At 53.8% G+C, this 25872-nt stretch overlaps 2 protein-coding genes across 9 annotated transcripts; both read left to right on the forward strand.

Moving 5' to 3' along the window:
* Positions 1-233: 233 nt before the first annotated feature.
* Positions 234-16450, forward strand: PHKA1 (phosphorylase kinase regulatory subunit alpha 1). Of its 8 annotated transcripts, XM_072335617.1 has the most exons (34): positions 253-392; positions 496-654; positions 900-957; positions 1037-1084; positions 1541-1709; positions 1968-2050; positions 2201-2281; positions 2460-2558; positions 2637-2783; positions 3093-3146; positions 3926-4048; positions 4159-4254; positions 4606-4713; positions 4920-4998; positions 5395-5529; positions 6470-6579; positions 6763-6907; positions 7802-7880; positions 8306-8481; positions 10192-10368; positions 10702-10796; positions 10997-11136; positions 11274-11430; positions 11557-11636; positions 11764-11842; positions 11917-12046; positions 12263-12364; positions 12744-12859; positions 13215-13253; positions 14173-14202; positions 14464-14634; positions 15150-15203; positions 15322-15522; positions 15684-16445. In XM_072335617.1, exons 2-34 carry the CDS (start codon positions 539-541, stop codon positions 15855-15857), a joined length of 3651 nt encoding a protein of 1216 aa, XP_072191718.1. In that variant the 5' UTR covers positions 253-392; positions 496-538; the 3' UTR covers positions 15858-16445. The 8 variants fall into 8 exon arrangements, with proteins under 8 accessions (XP_072191714.1, XP_072191715.1, XP_072191721.1 ...); XM_072335613.1 differs by lacking the exon at positions 900-957 and having other exon boundaries at positions 234-392; XM_072335614.1 differs by lacking the exon at positions 900-957 and having other exon boundaries at positions 234-392; positions 10195-10368.
* Positions 16451-16556: 106 nt separating this feature from the next.
* HDAC8 (histone deacetylase 8) lies at positions 16557-25497 on the forward strand. Its single transcript, XM_072336622.1, has 11 exons — positions 16557-16700; positions 16956-17008; positions 18392-18522; positions 19382-19523; positions 20581-20693; positions 21788-21865; positions 22273-22381; positions 23079-23251; positions 24114-24208; positions 24647-24752; positions 25093-25497. The coding sequence occupies exons 1-11, from the start codon at positions 16617-16619 to the stop codon at positions 25113-25115; spliced, it is 1107 nt and encodes a 368-aa protein (XP_072192723.1). The 5' UTR covers positions 16557-16616; the 3' UTR covers positions 25116-25497.
* Positions 25498-25872: the final 375 nt, after the last annotated feature.

The raw sequence follows: 25872 nt of genomic DNA on the forward strand, positions 1-25872 counted from the left end.
GGGGCGCTGCCCGCCACCCCATCCCACCCGCCGTGGATGTGACAGGTCCTGACCGCTGTGTAGTGAGCGTGGCGCGGCGCTCCGCTACCACCGCCTCCCGAAAGCAGCGGAGCAGAGCGAGTAAATAAGCTACTCGAAATATCCCCCAAGCATCGGATCCTAGAGGAGGTTGAGCTTTGAGGCAGCTCGGAGCCTTTTGAAGCGGCGGCCTATCTGCCAGGACCGGGGCTGGGCGGCTCAGTCAGCCGCTCCTCCGCCCTCATCGAGCCGGGCCGCCCGCCCCGCGCTGCGCTGTTGTCGCCGCCGCCGTCACCATGCGCGGCCGCAGCAACTCGGGCGTGCGGCTGGACGGCTACGGCCGGCTGGTGCAGCAGACCATCCTCCGGCACCAGGTGAGAGAGGCGGGCCTGAGGCCTGGGCGCTACGCCGGGGTCGGGCCCTGGGCCGTCTCCTGACGCTCCCGCCGTCCCTACCCCCGCTTCTCGCCCTCCTCAGGACGCCGTGACCGGGCTGCTGCCCGCCAGCGCCGACCACCGCGATGCCTGGGTCCGGGATAACGTCTACAGCATCCTGGCCGTCTGGGGCCTGGGCCTGGCCTACCGCAAGAACGCCGACCGCGACGAGGACAAGGCGAAGGCCTACGAGCTGGAGCAGGTGGGGCGGGGTGCCGAGCAGGCCTTTGGGGGTGACAAACGCGGCGGGGTTTGCGGTGAGGACGGGGCTGCTGTGGGGATGAGGGGCGGTGAGGGGTGTCCGCTTCTCTTGCTGTTCCTGGGGTGATTTGGGGATGCAGCCTCACACCCAGGCTGGGAGCTCCTTCTCCTTCCTCTCCCAGCACAGCAGCTTGACTCTGTTGATGGCCATAAGTGCTTTCTTTCCTCCATTGCTTGCCTAGATAGCAAGGACCGTGGAAACGTTAGCAGAGGCTCTGGTTACAGGCACCGGTGTTCTGCAAAGGTCAGCGGCCAGCTGGTCCTGAGTCAGGGTTTCTCTTTGCTATCCAGAGATTAACGAGGCTGCTTTCCTTTCCTTGCAGAGCGTGGTGAAGCTGATGAGGGGGCTGCTCCAGTGCATGATGAGACAGGTAGGAGCCAGGGGAGAGCTGAGTGGTCACCTCAGAGCCCACTAAGACCGTCAGCCCTGGCTTTCCTCAACGAGGGGGGTGATCTCCTTTCAGAAAGACTTAAAATAAGCCCTGACTGGATGTCAGTCCTCCAGAGAGTGTTCGAGTGCTATGGGCTGGAGGCCAGTGAAGTCTTGTGCCAATTGCTCCCTGTCCTCTGGCCTGGCTGGCCGGGTGGCTATTCTCCTTGAGTGCATTTGGGGTGACCCTTTTCTCTCCCTGTGGTGCAAACATGGCTGTGTGCCTCCCAACCATTCACTATGGAGACACAAGAGCCTGGGCCTGTGGCCTCAGTGCATGCAGAGACTGTGAGATGTGTCCTGCTCCCAGCTGCGTCTCTGCATGCTGGACTGGTGGCATGGAACTTGCCTGGGTTTGGGGTTTGTCAAGACCCTGCATCCCTTTCCGCTTCTTCAGGTAGACAAGGTGGAGGCCTTCAAGTACAGCCAGAGCACCCGGGATTGCCTGCATGCCAAGTACAACACCCACACCTGTGCCACTGTGGTGGGAGACAACGAGTGGGGGCACCTGCAGTTGGATGCCACCTCCCTCTACCTGCTGATGCTGGCTCAGATGACTGCCTCAGGTGGGATGCCATTTGGAAACCCTTATCTTGAGGAAATGAGACGTGTGACATGGGGGAGGTTGAGATGTTTTGAGGCTCTCTGTGCAGATCGGTGGCTGTGCTCCTGGGTATCCTCTGTTGCAAGGACGCAACCTGCTAGGTGGGATGGGAGTGAGGATGTGTCCACCACAGGGTGGGTGAGGAGGAGGGGGGCTGCTTTCTACAGCCCCTTCCTAGGAATGCCTGAGGACTAACATGAATTCTCCTCTGCTGCTTCAGGCCTCCACATAATTCACAGCCTAGATGAGGTCAACTTCATCCAGAACCTTGTCTTCTATATCGAAGCAGCCTATAAGACAGCGGTGGGTAGCTGGAGGCCATTACCAGGGAAGGGAATCATGCCCAGAGGGTGGAGGTGGTGGGCAGAGCCCCTCAGAAGCTTACTAGGAGCACTGCCTAAGGGTGAGATTTAAGAGCTTTTGGGCATGACACAAACTGCTGCCTCCTTGCAGGACTTTGGGATATGGGAACGTGGGGACAAGACGAACCAGGGGATCACTGAGTTGAATGCCAGCTCTGTCGGCATGGCTAAGGTGAGCTGTAGAGATGAGATGTGGTCACTCTTTGGCTATGGGTGCTCTGCAGCCTTTGCAGGATGCAGGGGTGTGCTTGCATCTCTTCCTTGTTTAAAACTGGTCTGTGGGGCAAGAGCTCTTACAGACTGGCATTACAGTAGAGGACACACTGCTCTGAGCCTCGCCCTGCTTGCAGGCTGCCCTGGAGGCCTTAGATGAGCTGGATCTCTTTGGAGCAAAGGGAGGCCCACAGTCTGTGATTCGAGTGCTGTCAGATGAGGTGCAGCACTGCCAGGTGAGGGCTGTGTGTGCAATCTGATGGGGTTGCAGTGTAAACAGTAGCAACCAAACCTCTTTCCTTCCCTTTCCTCAGTCCATCCTGCACTCGATGCTGCCAAGGGCCTCCTCATCCAAGGAGGTGGATGCCAGTGTGCTCTCTGTCATCTCCTACCCAGCCTTTGCTGTGGAAGACAGCGAGCTGGTGGAAATTACCAAGCAAGAGATCATCACAAAGCTGCAGGTGAGCAGCTCTGCCCTCTTCACCCTTCCTGGGAGACAGTTCAAAGCCTGCAATCCTTTTCTCCTTCAGAATGTGCTTGGGGAAGGGGTGCTGGGACCTGTTCTCTCCCAGTCTCTATAACCTGTGTTGGAGGTGTGCAAAGAAGCAGTGCTGCGTGCTGTCATCCTGGGCTGTGATTGTGGTGCCTGAGTACTGTGTGACTGTGTGAAGGGGGTTCTTGAGCAGAGGATTCCCCCTTGCTTCTACAGTGAAGGTAGAAGGTACCTGACACTGTTTCTCCTGCTCAGCTCCTTATTCCTTTCCTCCTAGGGGCGCTACGGCTGCTGTCGCTTCCTCCGTGACGGATACAGGACCCCCAGAGAGGTGAGTGTTCCCAGTCTGCCACCTGCCATGACTGTGTTGCTGAGGAGAGACTGTCCTGGGTTGCATTTTTATCACCCAGGGTGCAGTGTAAAGGCTGTTCTGGGGAGCACTGCAATGACGAGAGCTCTTAGCTCCAGGCAATATCATGGATCTGATCAGGGCTGCCCAAGATGCCACAACTCATTGCAGAGGTGTGGCACGTCCCACCTATGCCCGCAGCAGATAAGTAGTCTGGCATATCTCTCAGGGTGGGGAAAATGGGACTGCCACCCAATGTGGGAGTCCTGCAGAAGTCAACCTGTGGGTCTCAAAAAGCCCTGTGGGAACACAGAGCTGTGTTTCTCGTGGGCCAGCAAACAGCTCGCGTACTGCTATGCTTGACTGTAAGCTTGAGGAGGGAAAACAAGGACAGTGATATAAGTGACAGGCATTTGATAACCACAAAACCAGGAAATGGCACTTGGAATGTTAAATATCCAGCTGGATATTATCCAGCCCATAACCTGGTGAGCTCCTTTGGCTGTTGCATCGGCTTGAATATTCCTGTATGTGCTTTGATATTCCTTAGCTGTGACTCTCCAACTCTGAGCATCACTGGCAGCAGGTGTGGCTGTGGCTCTCTAGTCCACCCTTCCCCAGTGCTCATGAGCTTTGCCACTGTTTGGTTAACCTGCATCCACAGGCATTTGAGGTGGGGGTCTTGGGGGTGGGAAGCAAGAACCTCTTGATTCTGAGGGAACCCTGCAACCACCCTCCTTGCTGATGTGGCCTTTCTGCAGGATCCCAACCGCTCCTACTATGAACCTGCAGAGCTGAAGCTCTTTGAGAACATCGAGTGTGAGTGGCCTTTGTTCTGGACATACCTGATCATTGATGGGATTTTCAGTGGAAACATGGAGCAGGTAAGGAAGGCAGGACCCAGCAGGCCAGGGGAAATGAAGCTTGGGCAATGGGGGGCGTGTGGAGAAGGGCAGAGGGAGCCCTGCCCTGATATTCTCTGCTCCCTCCCCAGGTGCAAGAGTATCGGGAGGCCCTTGAGGGGATTCTCATCAAGGGGAAGAACGGGGTGCGTCTGGTGCCAGAGCTGTACAGTGTACCGCCAGACAAGGTGAGCTACCTGAGCTGTGGTGGGGATCTGCTCTAACAGGGTTAGTGAGCAGAGAATGCTATGGGATTTGGTTTTAACCACTATTATCCAAAATCAAATAGTTTCTGCATGGAAACTTACTTAGAAAAGGTATGACTTGGAGCTGTTAAAAAACAAACAAAACACAACCAAAACACCCAACATATTGGATAAACAAACTGCTTATTTTCCTCAGAGTTTATCTTGCCCCTATACATAAGGGTGCTGTGCCGACAGTCTGCTTGTGCAATGGCAGATTTTTAAGTGCAGCAGTGATACTTTCTTCAGCATCCCATGTCTGTACGTCCTTTGCTGACCTGGTTTCTCTTCCAGGTGGATGAGGAATACAACAACCCCCACACTGTGGACAGGATACCCATGGGCAAGCTGCCACTCATGTGGGGCCAGTCCCTCTACATCCTGGGCTGCCTGATGGCTGAGGTACGGTCACTCGTGGTGCTAGGGAGGGCTGGGTGGGCTGGACTTTGAGCTCAAAGGACAAATGCTGCCACTCTGTGCCACCTGCCACAGGGAATCTGTCACCTCCATCCCCCAAGACCCCTTAAAGATAGGTTGCTGGTGAGCTTTATCCACTCTGCCCAGCCCATGAGATGTTTATCTCCTCATGCCTTTTCTTTTTCCCTCAGGGATTTCTAGCTCCTGGTGAAATTGATCCCCTCAACCGCCGCTTTGCAACTGTCCCCAAGCCTGACGTGGTGGTGCAAGGTGAGGGAAAGGGACCAGTTGCCATTTTTTCCATGGGACAGTGCCTGCTCAGTGTTTGGCTGTGGGGTGTTTCTGCTCGCTGGCACAGCCACACACCAGCCCTGGCAGCAGGATTTAAGATGCACTGCTGGTCTTTCTGCTGGACCTGGCATTGCCCCAGAGAAATGTCACCTGCTATGGTCTCCATTGCAGAAGGTGAAAACTGGGTACATCCTCCCACTGCTCATTTGGTTGTGAAGAATGTTATGGGAGCAAGGCAGAGCTCTGGTCCCCAGAGGGACCTCAGACAGCTGCCTCTGCATGAACTTGCACCTTGCTTGTGTCCAGGAAGGCCAGTGGTGTCTCACCCATCTGCCTCTGAAAGTGAGCTCTGAGCCTGCTGTCTTCTCTTCTCAGTGTGCATCCTAGCGGAGTCAGAGGGGATCAAGGCTGTTCTGAGGAAGGAGGGCATCCATGTGGAGACTGTGGCCGATGTTTACCCCATCCGAGTGCAGCCTGCTCGCATCCTCAGCCACATCTACGCTCGCCTGGGTGAGCTGAAAGTTCCTGTAGAAAAAAAGGGTGCAGAAGTTGCTGTCCCATCTTGTGTGTAGATGCTGATGTCCTGCCCTGCTCCTTTCTGCCTGGTTCTTTAGGGCTTTTCTGTTCCTGGGCCTCCAGTGCTGCTTCTGTACAAGGGGAGCAGGGGAGGCTTTGACATTACAGTTTCACAGACGGCTCACTCTGAGCGGTGCTATGTGGAGTGGATGTGGTATGAGCAAGATCACCCAAATCTCAGTGAGGGAGGCCAGCTAGATCCCAGGGAAGGGTCTCCTGTCTGAGTCTTTAGGCCAGAAGGGGTGGCTCTTGCTGGAGGGAAGACAGGCTGTGAAGGGAGAGTGTGTTGAAATCAGTATGCTCATTCCCTGATACTGCATACCCTCAGGCATGGGGTGTGTTGTGCAGGGGCTGGAGACCCAGCCTTGACCAAGGGAGAAACCTGACCTGCTCCAAGCTGTGGGTGTTGGCTAATTTAAGCCACCTAAAGGCCAAGTATGACATGGGCAAAAGAGGCAGGGAGCCACCTAGCAACTGCTGGGACTTCTCCTGAGTGGTGATACATCTTCTCTGGAAGTCATCTAGGAGCAACGGGGACACTGAAAGAGCTGTCACCTTTGGGGTCTAGCCCTGTGCAGTGGGGGTGTCCCTGCACCAGCTTCTGACATTCTCAAAGACCTGGAGGTACAGCAAGTTGCTGAGGTCAGGGTTGTTTGTGTGGCTCTGGTTCCAACAAGAGTTCCTGGGCAGGGCCATGGGCCAGAATATTGCTGTTGCTTTGGGCTGTGCCAGCTGGATGCAAAGCTGTGGGGTGCTCAATACAAGCAACCCTTTTCCTCCTGGCTGGTAGCACAGAAGCCTTCTGCATTTTGCTACCACTTTCCCTTTTTTGAGAGGATGTGGGGAAAATGTTATAAGACCTCACCTCCCCCAGGTCGCAACAAGCAAATGAGCTTGACAGGACGGCCCTACCGGCACATGGGAGTGATTGGGACCTCCAAGCTCTACAACATTAGGAAGAACATCTTTGTTTTCACCCCACAGGTGAGTGACATTGTATGTCCTTCTTAGCAGCTGCCACACTGTGTAAATGGATGGAAAGTTTGTCCACTGTCTGAGCTGAGCACTCAAGTTGGTCTCAGGGGTGGCTGATGGGAAGACGTGAGTGGCTCCAGAGCAATCTGGTGGCCGTAGGGAGGGCGTTCATGTCTCCTGCTCTCCCTGCAGTTCGTAGACCAGCAGCAGTTCTACCTGGCACATGATAACAAGATGATTGTGGAGATGCTGAGGACAGACCTCTCATACCTCTGCAGCCGTTGGAGGATGACTGGGCGGCCCACCATCACCTTCCCCGTCTCTCAGACCATGCTCGGTACAGATCCTCTGACCTCCTCTGTTGGTGGGTGGATGGGGGCAGCCCGGGTAATGGGGACACAACGGGACTGGATCAGCCAACAGCATCCCGCAAAGAGCTTGCTGCTCAAAGGAGTCACATTGAGTTGGCAGCCATCCGGTAGCCAGCAGGGCTACCTGCCAAGCACCATTGCCTGAAGCTCAAGGCAGGCTTGTTGGCATGGAAGTATGTCGTCTCCAGGCAGCTAGGCCTGTTTGAGAAGCCTTCTGGGAGCAAGACAAGAAATAATTCCCGTGTAAAAATGTTCTTGGGGCTCTTCCTGCATCGTGACTCTTCACCAAGGCTAACCACTCCTCAAAGGCTTTCTTAAATCTCAAGGAGTGGAAAATGGAAAGCCAAAAGGAGCAGAAAGCTGCGCATTGGCTCATAGAAAAACTGGCTTCTCAGGAGCAGCCTTCTCTTCCCTGTGAGCCAGCACAGGGAAGAGAATCCATGCAGCCTTCAGGCCTTTCTGATTTTCCTCGTGTACTTGAAGCCTTGGGTGTTGATTGTGTTTGCTGTGGTGTTTTCTGCCCTGACAGCAGCACTCCGACACTTCAACAGCTCCCTGAAAGCCAGGGAGGGAGAAGGGGGCTGTTTGGATTGCTGCTGTCTGGTGCAACCAGCTTCAGGGTGAAACCCCAGGGGCCTGCAGTGCATCCCAGCCTGACATTGCCGGTTATCCAGCCTAGGCAGTCATGAATTTCCCTTTTTGGGTGGTGCTGTTGGTGCCACTGCCTGGCTGCGCACCCCAGAGCAAAGGTCTGGCTGCTGTCGTGGTGCTTTGCATGTCTGAATGCCCACCTGGTCCTGTGTTACTGGAAGCCTGTTTGTGTAGGAGAGCCTGACTGCCTGTGTCTGTGTCCCCGACAGATGATACAGGCAGCAGCCTACACCCCACGGTGCTGGCAACACTACGGAAGCTGCAGGACGGGTATTTCGGTGGTGCAAGGTGAGTGAATCTTCTTGGGGTGCAGAAGGGAACAGGACTGGTGTCCTACCCGAGCGTGGCTGTATGGGAACAAGCTCTGCCTGAGCACTGGCTGTTAGGGAATAAGCTGTGGAGGATATGTTGGGATGTGCTGGGCTGTGAGTGCACCCTGGGGCTACAGTCCTGACTGAGGAGGTACAAGAGAGGACATATCTCCTTGTGCCATTGAATCTGTGGCTGTAGGACCCCCCTGATAGCTTTTGGGCAGCCTTTCTGTATCCATGTGACTGGAGGAACTGCAAACAGCTAAAGCAGGCTTTGAGAGATGTGCGTGCTCCCAGACAAGCCTTTCTATCCCTGCTGAGGGGCTGCCCTGCATCCAGGAGGAGAGCCAAGGGCACTGCCTCCCCCTTTCTCTCTGTGTGACCTCCCCTCCTTTTGCCCAGGATCCAGACGGGTAAGTTGTCGGAGTTCCTGACAACGTCATGCCGAACACATCTCAGCTTCATGGACTCTGGGCCGGAGGGTAAGGTCTTTGCCAACAGTTACAAGCTCGGCCTTGACAGCTTTGAGGAGCTAGACCCTGAGGAGTGGCTGCATGGCTTGCAGTTTGCAGAGGATGGTAAGGGGGAACAGGCCAGTCTCTACTGTGGTGTGGAAAACACTGAACTCTCCCATAAACCATTAGTGTCCCACCTCCCTGTGGGCAGCTGCCACCCTGTTCCTTATCCACTTGGGTTTCCACCACATTTCTGCACCCATCTGACCCTCTGCCAATTAACCCCATCTGAGTGATGTTCCTGGTGATGCTCGTGGGGTGGCAGGGCTGGGTGAGCAGAGGTGGCTGTCACAGCCCCTCAGCTGAGGGGTTTCCCAGCCATATGGGGCTGAGGTTGGGGGATGTGGCTGTGGCAAGCACAGAGGATGTTCCTGAACAAGCCACCCCAACCTCCATAGGCTGTTGCGTGGGGAAGAGACGAAGGCTCGGCAACCTGCCTCTGCCCTGGAGATTTGGCTGAAGATGTTTGGTGTGGTCAGCTCATGTGATGGTGCAGAAGGTGATTGTATGGTGCCCCAGATGCCTCTGGGTCCCCAGGCAGTTTCTGGGTGGTATTTTCACAAAATCTGTGGGCCTCCCTAGACAGGGCAGCTCCAGTGCTTGCCAAATTGAGGCCTTGCTGCTGTGGGCCAGGTGCCCATGGGGGCTGTGGTTCATCACAACATGATGTACCCCCCTGCTCTGAGACCACGGAGGGTTGCAGGTTTTGCTGCTCCCCTTGCAAGCAGCCCTGGACATGTTCTCCTCCTGTGAGACCCAGTGGTGGTTGTCTTCCCAGCCTTCCCATCGATCTGCTCTGCCTCTGCTGCTCCTGGAGCCAGCATCTCCACTGCTGCAGCTCTGAGTGTTTATTTCTCTTGCATGGCTGCCTCATTCGCCCTCTGCAGTTGCACTGCCTCATATTGCAGCTTCGCAGGCTGCAGCCAAGCTCCTCCAAAGTGTCTCCTTCCCCCTAGCCCCAGCAGGAGGTGGGGTCTGCCTGGTCACCGTGTCTACTTTGGCCTCTCTTAAAGATGCTCACTTTTAAGTTTTTCTGTGGTCAGATGCTGCAGGTAGACAGGATGATGTTCTCAAGCCCAGTGTGTATCCTGAGGTATTTGTCCAGCTTAACCCCCTTGCAGTGAGTGCTGGGCATCCCTACCAGGATTTAGGAAGGAGATGCTGTGCTGTCAGCCTTGGATGCTGTCTGTAGTTCTCCTTCTGGAGCAGAAATGCTGCTGGCCCACTGGCTGGAAATACAGTAACAGCTCTCTGTGGCATAGCATCACCTCATGTAGGGCATCGCTCTCGCTGCTGGACATTGCTGTTATGTCTTGGCCGAGCAGAGACGTGGTCTCTGAGTCCCCTCTCTGTGCTGTAGATAGTGAGTTGTGGCCCTGGCGCTCCAAGCATGGAGCTGGAGGCTGGGCAAAGAGCCAGACAGGAGCTGGTGGTTTGTAAAGGACAGCATACTGCCTTCTTTTAACTCCTAATTAGAAATAACTCCATTACTAATCAGAAATAACTATCGCAAAACCTCCTGTGTCTTGCTCCCATGCTGGAACCTTGTTGGGGTGAGGCTTTTGCTGTGCTGGAGCAATCCAAGTGGTCTCTGCTTGGACAGACAGCACTGCTGCTGCTGCCTCTGGTTGGTTGACTGCTGGTGCTAGCCCCACACTGTTGCTCTTTGCAGCCAGCAAAGCTTTGTCCCTATGGGGACTCAGCTGGGCACTTCTGCCTCGGAGTGGCACGGTGCTCAGTGGCTGAGGCCCTTCCTTTTTCTTCCTGTTCCAGCAGACACATACGATGAGGTTGCGCAGTACCTGGACCACCTGCTGCAGCGCACGGTTCCCCATTCGATCCTCCCTCCCACTGCCCAGCAAGGAGGGCTGAAGCGCTTCCGTGCTGCCGTCCACACCACCCGTGACCTCATGTCCCTGGCATCCAAGGCCAAGGACCTTCAGGTCCAGAGTGAGTAACTCTAGCACCCTTCACAGCTTCTCTTCATGATGAGGCTGAAGTGCCTTTCCTGTTCATGTGGGATACAGTGTGACCCAGGGCAACCTGCAGGATAACCTAGCCTTTGCCCAGGCATCTACATCTGCAGTTCATTGTGTTAGTCTTGGCTATGGAGTATAGTAGAGCTGGTCCCACTTGTAAACTCTCAAACACATGGGTTTCTCCTGACAGTCAGCTCCTCTGCGGTTGCTCCTTGGGGGAGCAGAGGGTGGTTCATGAGCTGGTTTGAGCGGAGTGATGGTGGCTGAGAAATACCTGCACAAACTGACCCCATCTGTCTTTCAGATGTTGGGATGTACATCCCCAGCAAGATCTTCCAGGCATCCCAGCAGTCAGTAAAGTTGTTGAGCTCACCCCAACAACAAGACCAGGAAGTCAAGGTGAGCCCTTTTCCTCCTTCGCTGGGCTGGTTGAACACTGCTGGCTTCTCATCTGGAGCCAGAGGATCTTTATGGGGCTGCATGCTTGGTCCTTTGTGGTGGGGGGTGCCCATGGGTGAGCAGCTTTAGCTCCATGCCTCCCTGCCCTCAGAGCAGGGTGCTGCAGTGCTGACGGGGAGCGTGGCTTTCTCTTCCCCCAGAGCCCTTCACTCTATGCAGAGATGAACCTGCCCCACGATGAGGCTGGCAATGTGGACTGCAAGGCACTGGTGGACCAGCTGCGCATGTGCCCCACGCTGCAGGAGCAAGCAGACATCCTCTACATGCTCCACATCCTCAAGTATGGCAAGCTCTGAGACCTGCCTGCTCACTGGGTGGAGAGGGCTGGCATGGCTACGCATGTGTCTCAACCTGCTGAGCCTGAGCGCTGCTGTGGAACGATTTGATGGCAGTAACCTGGCATCTCCTTCACTGCAGGGGGCCTGATTGGCACACGGGGCTTGAGAGTGAGCCTGGCCCCACTGTCAAGGAGCTCCTCACTGAGCTGTACGTGCGGGTGGGGGCAACACGCCAGTGGGCTCTGATCCGCTACATCTCTGGCATCCTCAAGAAAAAGGTGGAAGCTTTGGATGAGGTAAGAGCCGTGCTGCTAAGCCCTGGTGGGCTGAGGGCATTGTTGGCTCCATCTCCCTCTTCCTTGTGCTGAAGTCCCAAAGCCAAAGCTGATGGTGATGCCCAGCCTGATCTTTTCTGTCCACAGGCCTGCACAGCCCTCTTGTCTCACCAGAAGCACTTGACAGTGGGGCTGCCCCCAGAGCCACGTGAGAAGACCATCTCAGCGTGAGTGTGTACCTCTTTCTTCCCATGCATTCGGGGCTGGGGCTGGATGCGAGAGAGTCTGTATCTCCTCCCTGGACTAGGAGGGACACAGGGCTGTCTCTTAGCTATTCCACCATTCCCTTCTCAGCCCAATCCCCTATGAGGAGCTCGTTCATCTCATTGATGAAGCCAGTGAGAAGAACCTAAGCGTGTCCATCCTTACCCAGGTGAGAGGGTACACCACAGCTGGGTATGAGCTCTGGCAAGAAGCAGTGGGATGACCTGCTCTTTGTCTCTCCAGGAGATCATGGTGTACTTGGCCATGTACATCCGCACCCAGCCAGCGCTCTTCACCGATATGTTTCGAATCCGCATTGGGCTCATCATCCAGGTGATGGCAACAGAGCTGGCACACTCCCTGCGCTGCTCAGGTATGTGCAGTGAGCTTGGTGGGATGAGGGCTATGGGGTCCTGTCAGCCAGGAAGGAGAAATGCCATTAAAAATGGGCAGCTCTCAGTGCCAGGATGAGACTGCGTGGAAGTGGCAGGGTATGTGATTGGGACTGCTCTTGGGTACTCCCTGCTAACAGACTGGGATATGGGCTGGGAGAGTGAAGGGTGAACAGCATTCCAACTCTTCTCTCTAGCTGGAGAAGCCACTGAGAACCTGATGAATCTCAGCCCATATAACGTGAAGAACCTCCTCTACCACATCCTCTCCGGCAAGGAATTTGGAGTGGAGAAGAGTGGTGAGTGAGTCTCTTAGTGGGGCTGAGAGCATTTCTGGGCAGAGCTGGGTCCCAGTGCAGAGTGTGGCCAGTTCTGGGTATCCCCTGCTGTGCTGAACGTCCCCCTTCTCCTGCCTTAACAGCATAGCTTCTGCACTGCCATTATCTGTAATCTTCAGCAAGGTGGTCACTGGGGGTTGAACTTGGGTCCTCTGGCGATTGGGGCTTTCCTTAGCTCAGCTTTTGGTATGATCCAGCCTGAATTGAAGCAGCTCTGTGCTTTAGAGCTAGCTTGGGATACGAGGCAAGGCTGTGCATAAGTGCCAGTGCCGTGCAGCGATGAGGGACATCTGTGTCCTGAGGATTAGTACCCACTCCAGACCTCCCTCCTCTCCTCCAGTGCGTTCGGTGGACTCGTTGGTCACCCCTGCTATCTCCATCTACGATGTGGAGGCTTCTGGAGCCACCAAGACTGAGCGCACTGGCATCGTCAAGCTGAAAAGTGAGCTCAAACAGGTGAGGACAGGCAGTGCAGACTGCTTCCCCAAAGGTTTGTAGGGGCAAACAAATATAGAACAAGCAAAGTTGATGGGAGAGCAGAAAAGAGTTTGCTCCTAGACTATAGAAAGCCAACAGCTACCTCCAGAATCCCCTTTTGGCTCACTCCTGTCTTTGAGGGGGGGGAGGAAGGGGAAAGGGTAAATCCTTTAGTGCAGGAGTTGCTCTAGCAGTGCAGTACCAGGGGAAGTACAGGTATGCTTGAGAAGATGCAGGGAAGGGGAGGGGTGAGCCATGCAGCATCCCTGGTGGGGATGGTGTCCTGGTGGGCCTCATCCAGCAACAGAAACTTCATTACCTTCTTCTCTTGCAGCAACTGGATAAACGTAGGCAGTCTCTGCCCGGGAGTAAGGTGAAGCCACCTTGGTCCTCCTACAGCCTCAGCTTTTATCTGTCATGCTGCGTACCAGGGCAGCTTCTGAGCGTGCATGAGTTAATGAGCTTTCCTAAATGAACCCACCGAGTGAACTGCTGCAGCAACGAGCTGGCTTCCCTTCTTGTCAGGCTTAGGGTTGCTCTGTTTAGGACACTGGGGAGGCATTGGGCCTGGGGAGAGGTCAGCAAGGCTAAATGTGGCTCCTTGGCATTCAGAGAGCTTCACTTAAAGTGGGATCTGCTATGTTGTGACCATGGAAGAGAAAGGTTTCTCAAAACCATGGGTGCCCTGGCATTGCAGCCAGCTGGGAGCTGTGCTGCATAGCTGCCACAGTCAAATAGATCCTATGGTACTGACAAAAAATGCTGAACAGGGTAGCACTGTGTCTCTACTGCCACTACCCAGTGATGGCCATGCCAGGACATTGACTCGTGATACTGGATCCCACCTGTACTCTTCTGCTGCTTCCTCTCAATCTCACACCATAGAAGTGCCTCCTCTGGGGCTTGGCTTGTGTTTAGCTCTGGTCCTGGCCTGGCCTGTGGGGACCAGGTTGATGCAGCAGCTGCAATGTGAGGCCTGGTGTCACAGAGGGACCACACTCATGGCAAGGACAGTCTCCCACCTGCTGCTGGCCTTCCTGAGACTAAATTCATGCCCATGCCAGCAGAGCAATCGCAGCCCTGCTTCTCCTCCAGTGCAGTCCTTCCCCTGATGCTAACATGAGACTTTCTGCCTTTTTGCCTCTGAAAACTTTTCAATGTCCAGCTAACCACAGCCCCTGGGGTAACTGCTCTGTGACCTGAGCTTGGTCCGTGCTGCTGCTGCTCTGCTCGTTGTGATTGCTGCCTTGTGCCAGCACTGTTTGATTTATGTCTCTCCCTTTCTCTTGCAGCCTGGGGACGGTGACCTGCTGGCCTCTCTGGTAACCTGCGTTTGTTGGCCTTGTGCGTGGGGTTTGTCATGTTTTGTGGCTGCAGAAAGGAGCTCCAGCCAGGGGTGCTGCCCTCCAGGCTGTGGGGAGCTGGGGCTGCAGGGAGGGGACTGTTGGGGACAGCTCTGTTGGTGGCAGCTCTGCCCTGGGAACCAGGCTGGGTGGTCACAAGCCCTCAGGCAGCAATGTACTGCGCCCTCGTTGGGGATTTAACCCTGCAGCAGCTTCTTTTCTCCTTGTTTGTCTGTCCAGACTGCTGGACAATCGGTGCTGCTGGACAAAGGCTCCTTTTCAAGCTTACTGAGAGACCAGGGCAGTAAGGACAGCCGCCAGGGCCAGTGGAAGCGGAGACGGAGGCTGGATGGGGCCCTCAACCGTGTCCCCTTAGGATTCTACCAGAAGGTCTGGAAGGTCCTGCAGAAGGTGAGCAGCATGTCCACACACATGAGCCTGTGGTCCCCAGACACTTGCCTTCCTAGGGGGAACCAGGCACCAATTGCTCATCCTTGAGGCTGTGTTGGTACATGCATTATGAACAAGGCTTTCAGCTGGCCCTGGAAAGCTGGGGAAGAGCTGGAGCTGCCTTGTAGGCATGCAGCACCTATTTTACTCAGTGCTTACCCTTACAGAAAGGGGCTTGGTCTGCTGAGGAGCCTTATGTGTTGGGCAGAGCTGTGAGCTCTAGGAACCTGTTGTTGGGGTCACATTTGAGGCAGCCCTGGGCACTGCTCATCCTTGGCTTAGTAAGCCAGGCAGCAGAGCCTTGTGCTGTGTGTGGGAGTGCTCCGGGTGATGCCAAACCGGTGTTTAAGGAGTGATAGATTGGAGGCAGGAGGTGGAGCTGGGGTGTGTGGGCTGCATGCAGTGATGTTCAGCTGGGAACGAGGGCACAGTGCTGCTCCAGGCTGTAACTCTGGTCTCTGCTTCTTGCTCTGCAGTGCCATGGTCTTTCTGTGGAGGGCTTTGTTCTCCCTTCTTCAACAACCAGAGAGGTAGGTTTACCCGGTGGGGAACAGGATGGGTGCGAGGCCACTCTGGGTGAATGCCCGGCCCAGGATCTGTGCTGGTGATAGCAGCGCTCTATGTGCATTTCTTCCTGCCTCCATACAGATGACCCCAGGGGAAATGAAGTTTGCTGTGCACGTGGAGTCGGTCCTCAACCGCGTGCCCCAGCCGGAGTACCGGCAGCTGCTGGTAGAGACAATCTTGGTGCTGACCATGCTGGTGGATGTGGATGTGCACACCATGGGTGGCATCATACCTGTGGAAAAGATCCTGCACGCAGCCAATGACCTCTTCTATGAGGAGCAGGTAGGGGCTGCGGGCTGTGCCCAGACTACCTAGGGGCCAATCAGCCACGCTGAGGAGCTGCCTGTTGTCCTCACAGGGCACAGCAACAATGCAGCATCTTCCTCCCCCCGCATCACACTTATTCCTAATGCTTCCGTTCTCCTTCCCCATCCAAAATGCAGAAAGCCCTGGGTGCTGATGACCAGATGCTGGAGAAGGATCCCTCCACGGGCATTTGTGACCTGCTGTACGACAGCGCACCGAGCGGCCGCTTCGGCACCATGACCTACCTGTCCAAGTCAGTGGCCCTGCACCTGTACGACCTCCTGCCCGGAGATGGCTGTGCCATGCAGTAGATCTTGCTGCTCTTGTCCCCACGCTGTGGACTCCTCCAGAGGCATTATTGCACACTGCTTTCAGCCCCAAGGCCTTCAGGCTGTGTTTGATGGCGTGGTCGCCTGGCCTTGCGCTGAGAACTGTCAGGCAAGGGCTGAGCTCACAGCTCTGCCTCCTGCTCCAAGCTCGCCTTAGGGATGGGGGTCAGGAGGGACCCCCGATGCTGTTCTCCTTATGGATTTGGAGGGTTTTAACCTGTTCTGTGCTGCTTTTCCCTCCAAACGTGCAGGGTTTAGGCTAGCGTGAGCTAGAGCTCTGCTAGGGGTAGTGCTGCTGGACTGAGGGGAGCACGCCGTGCCACCCCCACGCCTTTTAGCCCCCATGTTGACGGGGGAGGCGGTTTCACGTGTGTTTTCTGACCTCTGTGTCCGTGTTGCCTTAATGCTGCTCTTGGGCCTGTTTTGGCCCCCTTTGCTGTGAGCTGGTTCGGGGCAGCCTGCAGGCCTCGGGCCTTTTGTAACAAAAGTCACATTCTACAAACAAACAAACAAACGAACGAGAATAGCCCATTCGTGCTGTGTGGGAACCCGCAATAAAACGTCTCCAGCACTCGTGTGCGCGGTGCGTTGCTCATTGGGAGACCTCGGGGCCGGGGGGCGCCATGTTAACGCGAAGAGACGGAGCACTACATTCCCCAGCGTGCCCCGCGCGCGGACTACAGCTCCCGGCGTGCCTCGCGGCGGTGAGGCCGGGCGGCCCGGCCCGGTGTGGCGGCCCTGATGGCGGCGGGGCCGCCCGTGGTCTACGTGTACAGCCCGGAGTACGCGGCCCTCTGCGACTCCCTCTGCAAAGTCCCCAAACGGGTGGGCTGCCGGGGGAGCGGGACGGGAGAGACGGAGGAGGGATTCTCCAGATGGGGGCGGTGCGAAGGCACTCTGTGTGAGGGCCCCGCTTTGGGGGGCGCTCTGTGTGAGGAGGGTCCCGCTGTGTGAGGGGAGCCCCGGCGGGAGGAGCAGGCGGCTCAGTGAGAGCTGGGGGGGCAGCGGTGTGAAGGGCTCCTTCCTGCCGTCACGGGCCGCCCTCACGCTGACGGTTGTCTTCCTTTTATTTCTCCTCAGGCCAGCATGGTGCACTCGTTGATCGAGGCGTATTCCTTGCTCGACCACATGATGTAAGTGACTCCGTTTGCTGCCAGGAAAGCCTTTTCCACTGCTGAGGTTCGGTGATGCTGAGCTCTGTCCTCTTGCTGCCCTCACTCGCGGCATGGCTGTAGGGCACCTGGCAGATATCTAGGAGCTAATGACAGTCTCCTTGTCAAGTGGACTGGATGGTAACTATGGCAGGTTTAATCTGTGGCTACCCTTCCTGGCCTGACACAACATGTGCATCGCCTCATGCTGCCTCCATAGAGGTCCTCTCTCAGCTTCAAGCTGTACTGGTGCTGCTTGAGCCCATGGGCAGCATTGAGGCTCAGGGAGATTGTGCTGTTGTGCTGCTGCTTGGGAGCCTTCCTGGGAAGTGTAGGTGCTGTTCAGGAGAGGAGACAGACTGACGTCTGGAGCAGAAGGGTTAGAACCCATCTTTTGGCTCTTCAGATTCTGGATATGAAGGGGAAGGAAAGACTTAGAAGTTTTTCACCCAGATGGTGGTGACGCACTGGAATAGGTTGCCCAAAGAGGCTGTGGATGCCCCATCCCTGCAGGCATTCAAGGCCAGGCTGGATGTGGCTCTGGGCAGCCTGGGCTGCTGGTTGGTGACCCTGCACATAGCAGGGGGTTGGAACCAGGTGGCCATTGTGATCCTTTTCAACCCAGGCCATCCTATGGCTCTATGACTTCTATTTCACAGCGTCTCAAAACACCTTGAGAAATCCCACGTTTCTGTTTGGCAAGGCTAGGAAATCTCTGCAGGAGTTTTTCTTTATTATTTGTACTAAGAATTTTGTTTAGTTGTTGTTGTTTAGGTAAAGTGTTTGCACAAGCTGTTATGGACACAAACTGAAAGTGCTTGGGGAGAGAAACGGTCAGCCTACAGGCAAGCCTGGAGCATTCTTGCAGTAGCCCTGACTTGTACCACATTGCTGTATACAGAGTATTCTAATGTGCCACAGGTTTGAATTGGGCAGGTGTCAAAGTGCCCGAACCCAAAGAAGAGGTGAGAAAGTTGCTGAGGACAAAAATGGTCTCTGAACACAGCGGAGTTAAGAACACATAGGTGTAAATGCTCAGCTCCTGCTCTGGAAGAATAGTGTCCTGAAACATTGTGCCTGCCAGGAGTCTGACTGGGACAGCAAACAGGAAAGGGGAAAAAACCCTCAAAGCGAGGATGAAAGGTTAATTGCAGGCAGCACCTGTAACTGCTCCCTGTTGGAGTGGGCCCAGTAGGCAGTGCTAAGCTTGTGAGACGGCCTGTTCCATCTTTAACTCAAAATGGCAGTTGGGTATGAGAGGTGGATAATTTTGTTATTTTCTAGCAGCAGTTGCCAGACTATCTAAGGAGGTTAAAGCCGCGCTTTGCAATGGTGTCCTGACCTGATCCCTCTCCTCTCTGCTAGGATAATCAAGCCCAAAGTGGCTTCCATGGAGGAGATGGCAAGCTTCCACACAGACGCTTACCTGCAGCACCTGCAGAAGGTCAGCGAGGAGGGGGACGATGACCACCCAGAGTCTGTGGAGTATGGACTGGGTAAGGACACAAACCTTTTGCAGTAGGGTAACCATTCAGTGCAGGGTGCTGTTTGCTAGTGGGCTGCACAGATGCCTTGGTGTAGCTCTGAGCTGCTGCCAAACCCCTTCAGCCAGCAGTTACCAGTCAGGTTGATGCTTTCTGTGTTGCCGGCAGAGGGTACTGTCAGCCCCATGCTGTTGTTCTGCCTGTCATGGGAATGACAGCCTGAAACTGCCACCAAGAGCCAGACCTGCACCATTTGCACAACGGTTTTGCTTACTATCTTGAGCAGCAGGCTTCTGCCTGTTGGATTAAAAAAAGCTTGAATGATGCAGTAGCTATTTCCATCTCTGAAGCTGCTCTGTCTGGACTTGGAGGGGCAGCCCTGGGCTTGTGCTACACTGGGGATCAGCTCTAGGGAGGCTGCTATAGGAAGTGGAGGAGATCAGGTCCTAGGCATGGACCCGTGAGATGCCAGGACCTGTCTGCTGTGTGGATATCCCAGTTTTTAGAGAGAAAACACATCTGCTGCTGCATCAGGGCTTTCCTGGTGGAACACCAAAGAGCTGAGAGTGTATTTTGCAAGCTTGCTATGGGGTAGTGGGTTAAGCACAGAGATCAGAAATCAGCTCAAAACTCCTTCTGTGAATCTGAATGATCTGAATACAAGAAGACTTATTTTTTTCACCTCCACATTTACCACCTTCAGTATTTGCCACACAAGTCCAGGTACGATACTTGTCACGAGGGTTTTGCGCAGTGGTTTGTTTGTAATTTCAGCACACTCAAAATGAAAAGCCAGAGCAGTGCTTAAGGAGCAGTAGCCCAAAGTGTGCTTTTCCTTGCAGCAATGCCTGATGCTGGCTGTCACCCACAGGTTATGACTGTCCAGCTACAGAAGGGATCTTTGACTACGCAGCAGCTGTGGGGGGAGCCACCATCACCGCAGCCCAGTGCCTGCTGGATGGCAAGTGCAAGGTAGCAATTAACTGGCCTGGAGGGTGGCATCACGCAAAGAAGTAAGGAAACAGTCTCTTCCCTTGTGTTTTCTCACCTGGTGTCTGACCCAACTTCCCTCAGGGGGAGGAGAATCAGTAGTGCGGTGCAAGAGGGGTGAGGGAAGGACGAAGGGCATAGAGCAGGTGCTGCAATATGGCTCTGGGGTGTGTCTCCACATCCAGAGACAGCTTCTTATCCCTGGGGAGTCAATTGAGAAGAGATTTTTACCAAGCATGTTATGGCCCATAGAGAATCGCAAAGGATCAGTGTCCTTTCAAACCCAGGTGAGTGCAGCAAAACATTGCCCAGATTATTCTGTGTGCCTTTCTTGGTTTGTTGGTTAGAGGAGTGAAGTCGCACAGGGCTGACCTCTGATTTTGTTGGTGCTCTGAGATGCGGTGTCAATAACTCACCTCTGTCAGGAGAGGAAATATCAGCATTGTCCCTGGATCCTGTGATTCTTCCCTGCAGGCGTTCAAGGCCAGGCTGGATGTGGCTCTGGGCAGCCTGGTCATGTGGCTGGAGACCTTGCACACAGCAGGGGTTTGGAACTGGATGAGCACTGTGGGCCTTTTCAACCCAGGCCATTCGATGGTTCTGTGATTATGGAGCACTAAAATAATTCCTGTGGCTTCCCCGTTTCCCATGGAGGTCTATGTTTTGTTAACTTAGGTCCACCATCTTCCAAAACATCACACCAGCCTGCAGACAAGGGGCTCCCTTGAATTTTGCTGAAGTCACATCTCTAACCCTAACTAAAAAAGCATTGCTCCTTTGGTGCCAGCAATAGGAAGCTTCCTGCGCTGTGCAGAAGGGGCAGCTGTTTCCATGCACGTACCTCATTTGCGCAGCGGTGAAATGGGCAGAGCTCCTGCCTTGCTTCAGCTGGGGCTGCTGCTGGCAAGCACAGGGTGGAGAAGTAAGCAGTCGTGTTCTCAGTGATCTGGAACTACTCCTAACCCACCTCTTTTTCTTCTCCACTGCTGCAAGATGAAGGCTTGCATGTACAGGTGGCAAAGCTGAGAGCAGTGGTGGTTGCACTGATGGCGTTCAACCTCGTGGCTGTTTTTCTCACAGAGATGAAGCTTCTGGCTTTTGCTACCTGAATGATGCTGTCCTGGGGATCCTGCGACTGCGCCAGAAATTTGACCGCATCCTTTATATTGATTTGGATTTGCATCACGGGGATGGTAAGGCCTGGCACAGGCTGCAAGCTGCATAGACTCAAGTGAGGCTTCACCTGATGCAGCAGCAGTGCCTTTGTCCCTTTTCAGTGCAAATTCCCTCAATCTGGTTGTGCCATGTCCTGCTTTGTGGCTGTTACTCTGCCCTCTCAGGAGGTTGTGGGCAGCAGTCTCATACCTAAAGCAACACAGTGCTGATCCTGTTGCAGTTAGCTTCTCTGGTGAGAGCATTGGGACAGGTTGCCCAAGGAGGCTGTGGATGCCCCATCCCTGCAGGCATTCAGGGCCAGGCTGGATATGGCTCTGGTCAGCCTGGTCTGGTGGCTGGCAACCCTGCACATAGCGGGGGGTTGAAACCAGATGTTGTGGCCCTTTGCAACCCAGGCCGTTCTAAGAATGATGGTACATTCTGAGAACTTCCTTAGGTCCTTGTCCCTATCCTGGGTGACAGCATTTAATTCTTTCATGTCACCGTTGCAAGGGGGAAGCAGTCTGTAACAAATGTTGCTTTTAAAAGAAGGCACGAGGCTATGAAACTGAAAGCAGAGAGGGCCTTGCTGGGAGCAGTCTTTGCTTCAGGGACATTATTTCAACACCACTTAATGTTTCTGCTCTCCTAACTTTTATGGTGTGTTTCATTTTGCTCCATTTTCTTCCTACGTTTGGTTTCTGTTGAGTTCCCCATTACTTCTCTTTTCCCACCCTCGCTATTTTAATACATCTTTAAGGAAAAAGAAGAGGTGTGTGGAATTGCAGCAGCACTGGGAAAAGCAAGAGAGCCCAGTAGCTCTGATGCTCTGAGCAGAGCATCCGTGCTCAGCTCCCTCTCCAGCCTTGTGGACGAGCACTGACTTGAGGTATTGAGACCCCTTCAGTTCTGATTAGCACGAGACCTGTCAGATTCATTTCAGTTGTGACCACTGCTGCCTTTGAATTCGGATCTCCGTTGATAGAAGATGGCTTTAGTTGAGCCACTTTTGTTTTCCTGTTTCATTCATTACATTCCTGCTTTGCTCACAGTGTTTATTGGTCATCTTTTTAGATTCTGTCCTTTACATGAGTGATGCATGGAAGCTTTTTTCTTTCCCATCTTCTGATAGGTGTTGAAGATGCCTTTAGCTTCACCTCCAAGGTCATGACTGTTTCTCTGCACAAGTTTTCACCAGGATTTTTCCCAGGCAAGTTGAACTTGCAAGGTTTGTGCTAATCTGATTCACACATCAGTGGTGAGGTCTCAGCACAGGCACATCTCATCCTCATCAGCATAGTTGTCCTGCTGCCTCTGTGTCTAAATATTCCCTCTCTTTTGACCCAGAAGAAAGAAAAAGGGGGAAACTGTTTATCTGTTATATCTCCTCCTTTCTTCTTGTGGCTCAGTTCTGGGCAGAGGCACTGCTGGCTGCCCTTGGAAGCCTAATTACAAGATGGGACAGAGGGCTAGAACCAGGTCCATTAAAACCTTCCAGTGGTAGTGTTAAGTGGGCTTCCCTGTAGACATACCAGGCACTGGCACTCTGCTCTTGCCTGAGATTAGTGCTGAGCCTGTTTTCCTCTTCACTGATCGCTCTCTGTTTTCATTTTCCAGGCACAGGGGATGTGACGGATGTTGGCCTGGGGAAAGGTCGCTATTACAGTGTGAACGTGCCCATTCAAGATGGCATTCAAGATGAGAAATATTACCAGATCTGTGAAACGTAAGTCCTCTAGCTTTGATACGGTTTACTTGGATGGAGTTTTAGAGACTACATGGATTTTACTTGTTTTTAATCCCTCTTGAGGTGGGGCAAGGGGCTGATGAAGGTCCTGGGGTGAGATCTGGCTAGTGCAAGCTCTTTGGCTTGATGCTACAGTGGTTTATAATTGCATGTCAAATAAGTACTGGAGTTGCTTAGGTTCTCAACCAAGGCAGAAGCATTTATTCCAGGAACCACATCTGTTTCTTCCTTTAGAGAAATGAAGACACTGTTGTGAAGGAAACATATTTATCTTCATGATCAGCCTTATGTTTTGGGCTTTAGAGTGCAGTGCTGGGAATGGAATTGTTCCCTTTGTGGCCAAGAGTCTCCTTGAGTAAAGTCCCAGTTGCCTTCTGCAAGGGAATACTTGTAATAAAGAATGAAAAGGACACTGACCCCCTGTGTACACTGTGTGTTAGAGCCAGGGGAGATGTGTTTTTGCCCCAGGATGATGGGAGAGGGCAGAGTGATAATGTGGAGCCACCTCTGTTCCTCCTGCCCTGTGTTTGTGAGAGGCAGCAGGAGCAGACCCTGCTCTTCTCTGTGGCTGTCACAGGAAAGAAGTACCCCTGGGCTTGGCTTCTCAGGGCAGCCACATGTAGTTTGATGCTCCTGCTGAGCTAAGCTTGTAATAACCCACTGCTTCTCTTTGCAGCGTGCTGAAGGAGGTGTATGCTGCCTTCAACCCTGAGGCAGTGGTGCTACAGCTGGGGGCTGACACCATTGCTGGAGATCCCATGTGCTCCTTCAACATGACACCCGAGGGAGTGGGCAAGTGCCTGAAGTACGTCCTGCAGTGGCAGCTGGCAACTCTCATCCTGGGAGGAGGTGAGTGTGTGCACATTCTGATGGTCACAAGGAAGCAGCTTTGTCCTCCTGGAGAGCAAGTCTTTAGCCTCAGCAACTGGATGGCCTCAGGCAGTCGATATGTGGTACCAGCAGATGTCAGGCTCAATCTGTGTTGCAATCCTGCCTCAGACATCTGGCAGTGAGTGGTCTCGTGTGGGTTCCAGCAGAGGCCATGTCTCTGGGTAGGCTGGAGAAGGCAAGAAGAGCCCCAGAACTTACCTCATGAAAAGAGGGTAAACTATCATGATGGTGAAAATACTAAAGGAATGTCCCACCATTGCAGCTTGGAGAGGTGTTTGGAGTGGAAATCTGGGAGGGGGTAGAGTGAACAACGGAATGTATGATCTCTCTCTCTTTTCCAAGTGTTTATTTCCTCATTATTTTAGTCTATTGGAGAAAAACACTTTCCAAGTCTGTCATAGGGTTTCTTTCAGCCAGGGTCTCCCTCTGTGAGGTCATGTGCAACCACAATGGACATGACCACTGCCATGCTGCCCATGAGACCTCCTGTACTTGTGAAGTGGTCACCAGGTGTCAGATCTGAAGCTGATGAGTACCTCTCAGACATGACAGTGCTCACTAACAAATGGCTGGACATGTGCATCTTACTTTATGGAACCAAGGCTAGCATTAAAAAGCAGCAATTCTTTGTCTCCACTGCTACCCTTGCACTTCTATCCCTATTACTGATGACAGCATGTCCTTGTTGACAAGAGAGATCATTCTGGGTCTACAGAGGTGTCTGCAGGAGCTTCTGCAGCTTGTTCCCTTCAGTAAAATCTCTCTCTTCCCTTTTCCCCAATCTTTTCCCATCCAAAATCACAATTCTTGCTGGAGACAGGAGGCTACAACCTTGCCAACACAGCCCGCTGCTGGACGTACTTGACTGGGGTCATCCTTGGCAGAACGCTGTCCTCTGAGATCCCTGATCACGAGGTAAAGTTTTCCATGCCCTCCCTTCTTGTGCAAGAACAGTCGTCCCACCTAATCCAGGAGGCACCCTCAGCTCAGAGCTGTTTTGTTGAGACTCTCCTATAGCAATAATGCGCTTCCCTAGCAGGATAGTGGGTGCTTGTTCCCAGTAACTGAGGCTGTCCTCATCCTTTTTTGAAAGGTTCTAAGAAACCAGTAAGCTCCAGCCTCAGGTAATTCATTACAGAGGATGAGGAGATGGAGTCACCTGCTTGCTCAGATTGCTCCTTGGGATGTGCCAGGGAGAAGGAGTCTGAAAATCTGCTGAGTTAGGTGGAGCATATCTGTGGTGTTTGTGTATGGCCATGCTCCATCTTGGTGGGGATGCTGGATGAGACCATAGAGGGATTGTGGAGTCTCGTTGGCCTTGTTGTGTCGCTTACTCCTCTCCCCTCCATGTAGTTCTTCACAGAGTATGGTCCTGACTACGTGCTGGAGATCACACCCAGCTGCAGACCAGACCGCAATGAGCCACAGAGGATTCAAGAAATTCTCAACTTGATCAAAGGTGAGCAGTCAGGTCGAGCTGGCACTCCTGCTTTGGCCTTATTTTGGCCTTTTGAGGGAGGACTTCTGGCTCACTGGAGTCTTCCTTGCTAGCTGGAAAGATGAACCCCATTTCTTTGTTTGCTCATCTTACACATTTCTCTCTTCTCTTGGGATTCTCAGTGTCAGGAGCACGTTTAGTTCAGAGCTGTGGTCTCTGTTAGCAAAGGGTGCTGTTGCCTTTCCTCCTGCTGGGCAGAGGAGGAGTCTGCTAAACAGCTCTGAGTGCTCTGGGATGTCCTAGGCTGGGCTGTGGCATGGGGCTGAGGTTGGGCTCAACTCTTTTTCCTCTTCTATTACAGGCAATCTGAAGCACGTGGTTTAGTGGAGAAGGGAAGGCTCAGGTTCCTGCAACAGCGTTTCCCTGTTGGAGAGACGTTTCCAGAGCAGCTGATGACATTTGTGGCTGCAGGAGGAATATGAAGAGGTTACTGTTGGTTCGTTGGTGAATCTGTTTCTCTTTAAAAAAGCAAAGCCTGCTGTGTGCCACGGAGCTCCATGGGTGGGAGAGTGAGCCCTCCAGCCACAGCTTTCCTGTGCCAGCAGAGCCTCTCTTGTTCGTTTCACTTTTTTAACATGGTTAAAGTTTATTCTCACCACTGGTTTTAAATGGTTTTGAAGAGAGAGGCTGCACGCTGTGTTTTAAACTGATGGGTGGTTTTTTTTCACCCCCCCCCCCCCACACACATAAACTATTTGAAATACTCCAGCCCTTTTTCTTTCACCCTGCATCTGCCCTGCCTTGCCTGCACTCAGCTGTGTTGGTAACCATCCCTTCAGGGGAAGAGCCCCTGGGGCTCAGTGGGGTTTAGGTCAGGAGCAGCTGGGTTGTCCTTCCCAAGGTGTCCCCATACATGCGTTCTCCCTCCAGCCCACCTTAGCAATGTCACCCACTGCAGCTGACCCCTTCTTGCCCCCTGCCCTGTGCAGGGAGGAGATGGGAGGTGTACCCGATATGGTTAGTGGGGGGAATGTGGGCTGGCCCCATTTTGGGTAGGGGTGCATGTGGAGAGATCCCAGCTTGGGGCATAGCGGGGAGATGGGGATGTCCCGGCTTTGATGAAGGGACCCCAACTTGGATG

The sequence above is a fragment of the Excalfactoria chinensis genome, chromosome 4 (assembly GCF_039878825.1).
Source record: "Excalfactoria chinensis isolate bCotChi1 chromosome 4, bCotChi1.hap2, whole genome shotgun sequence".
Classification (NCBI taxonomy): Eukaryota; Metazoa; Chordata; class Aves; order Galliformes; family Phasianidae; genus Excalfactoria; species Excalfactoria chinensis.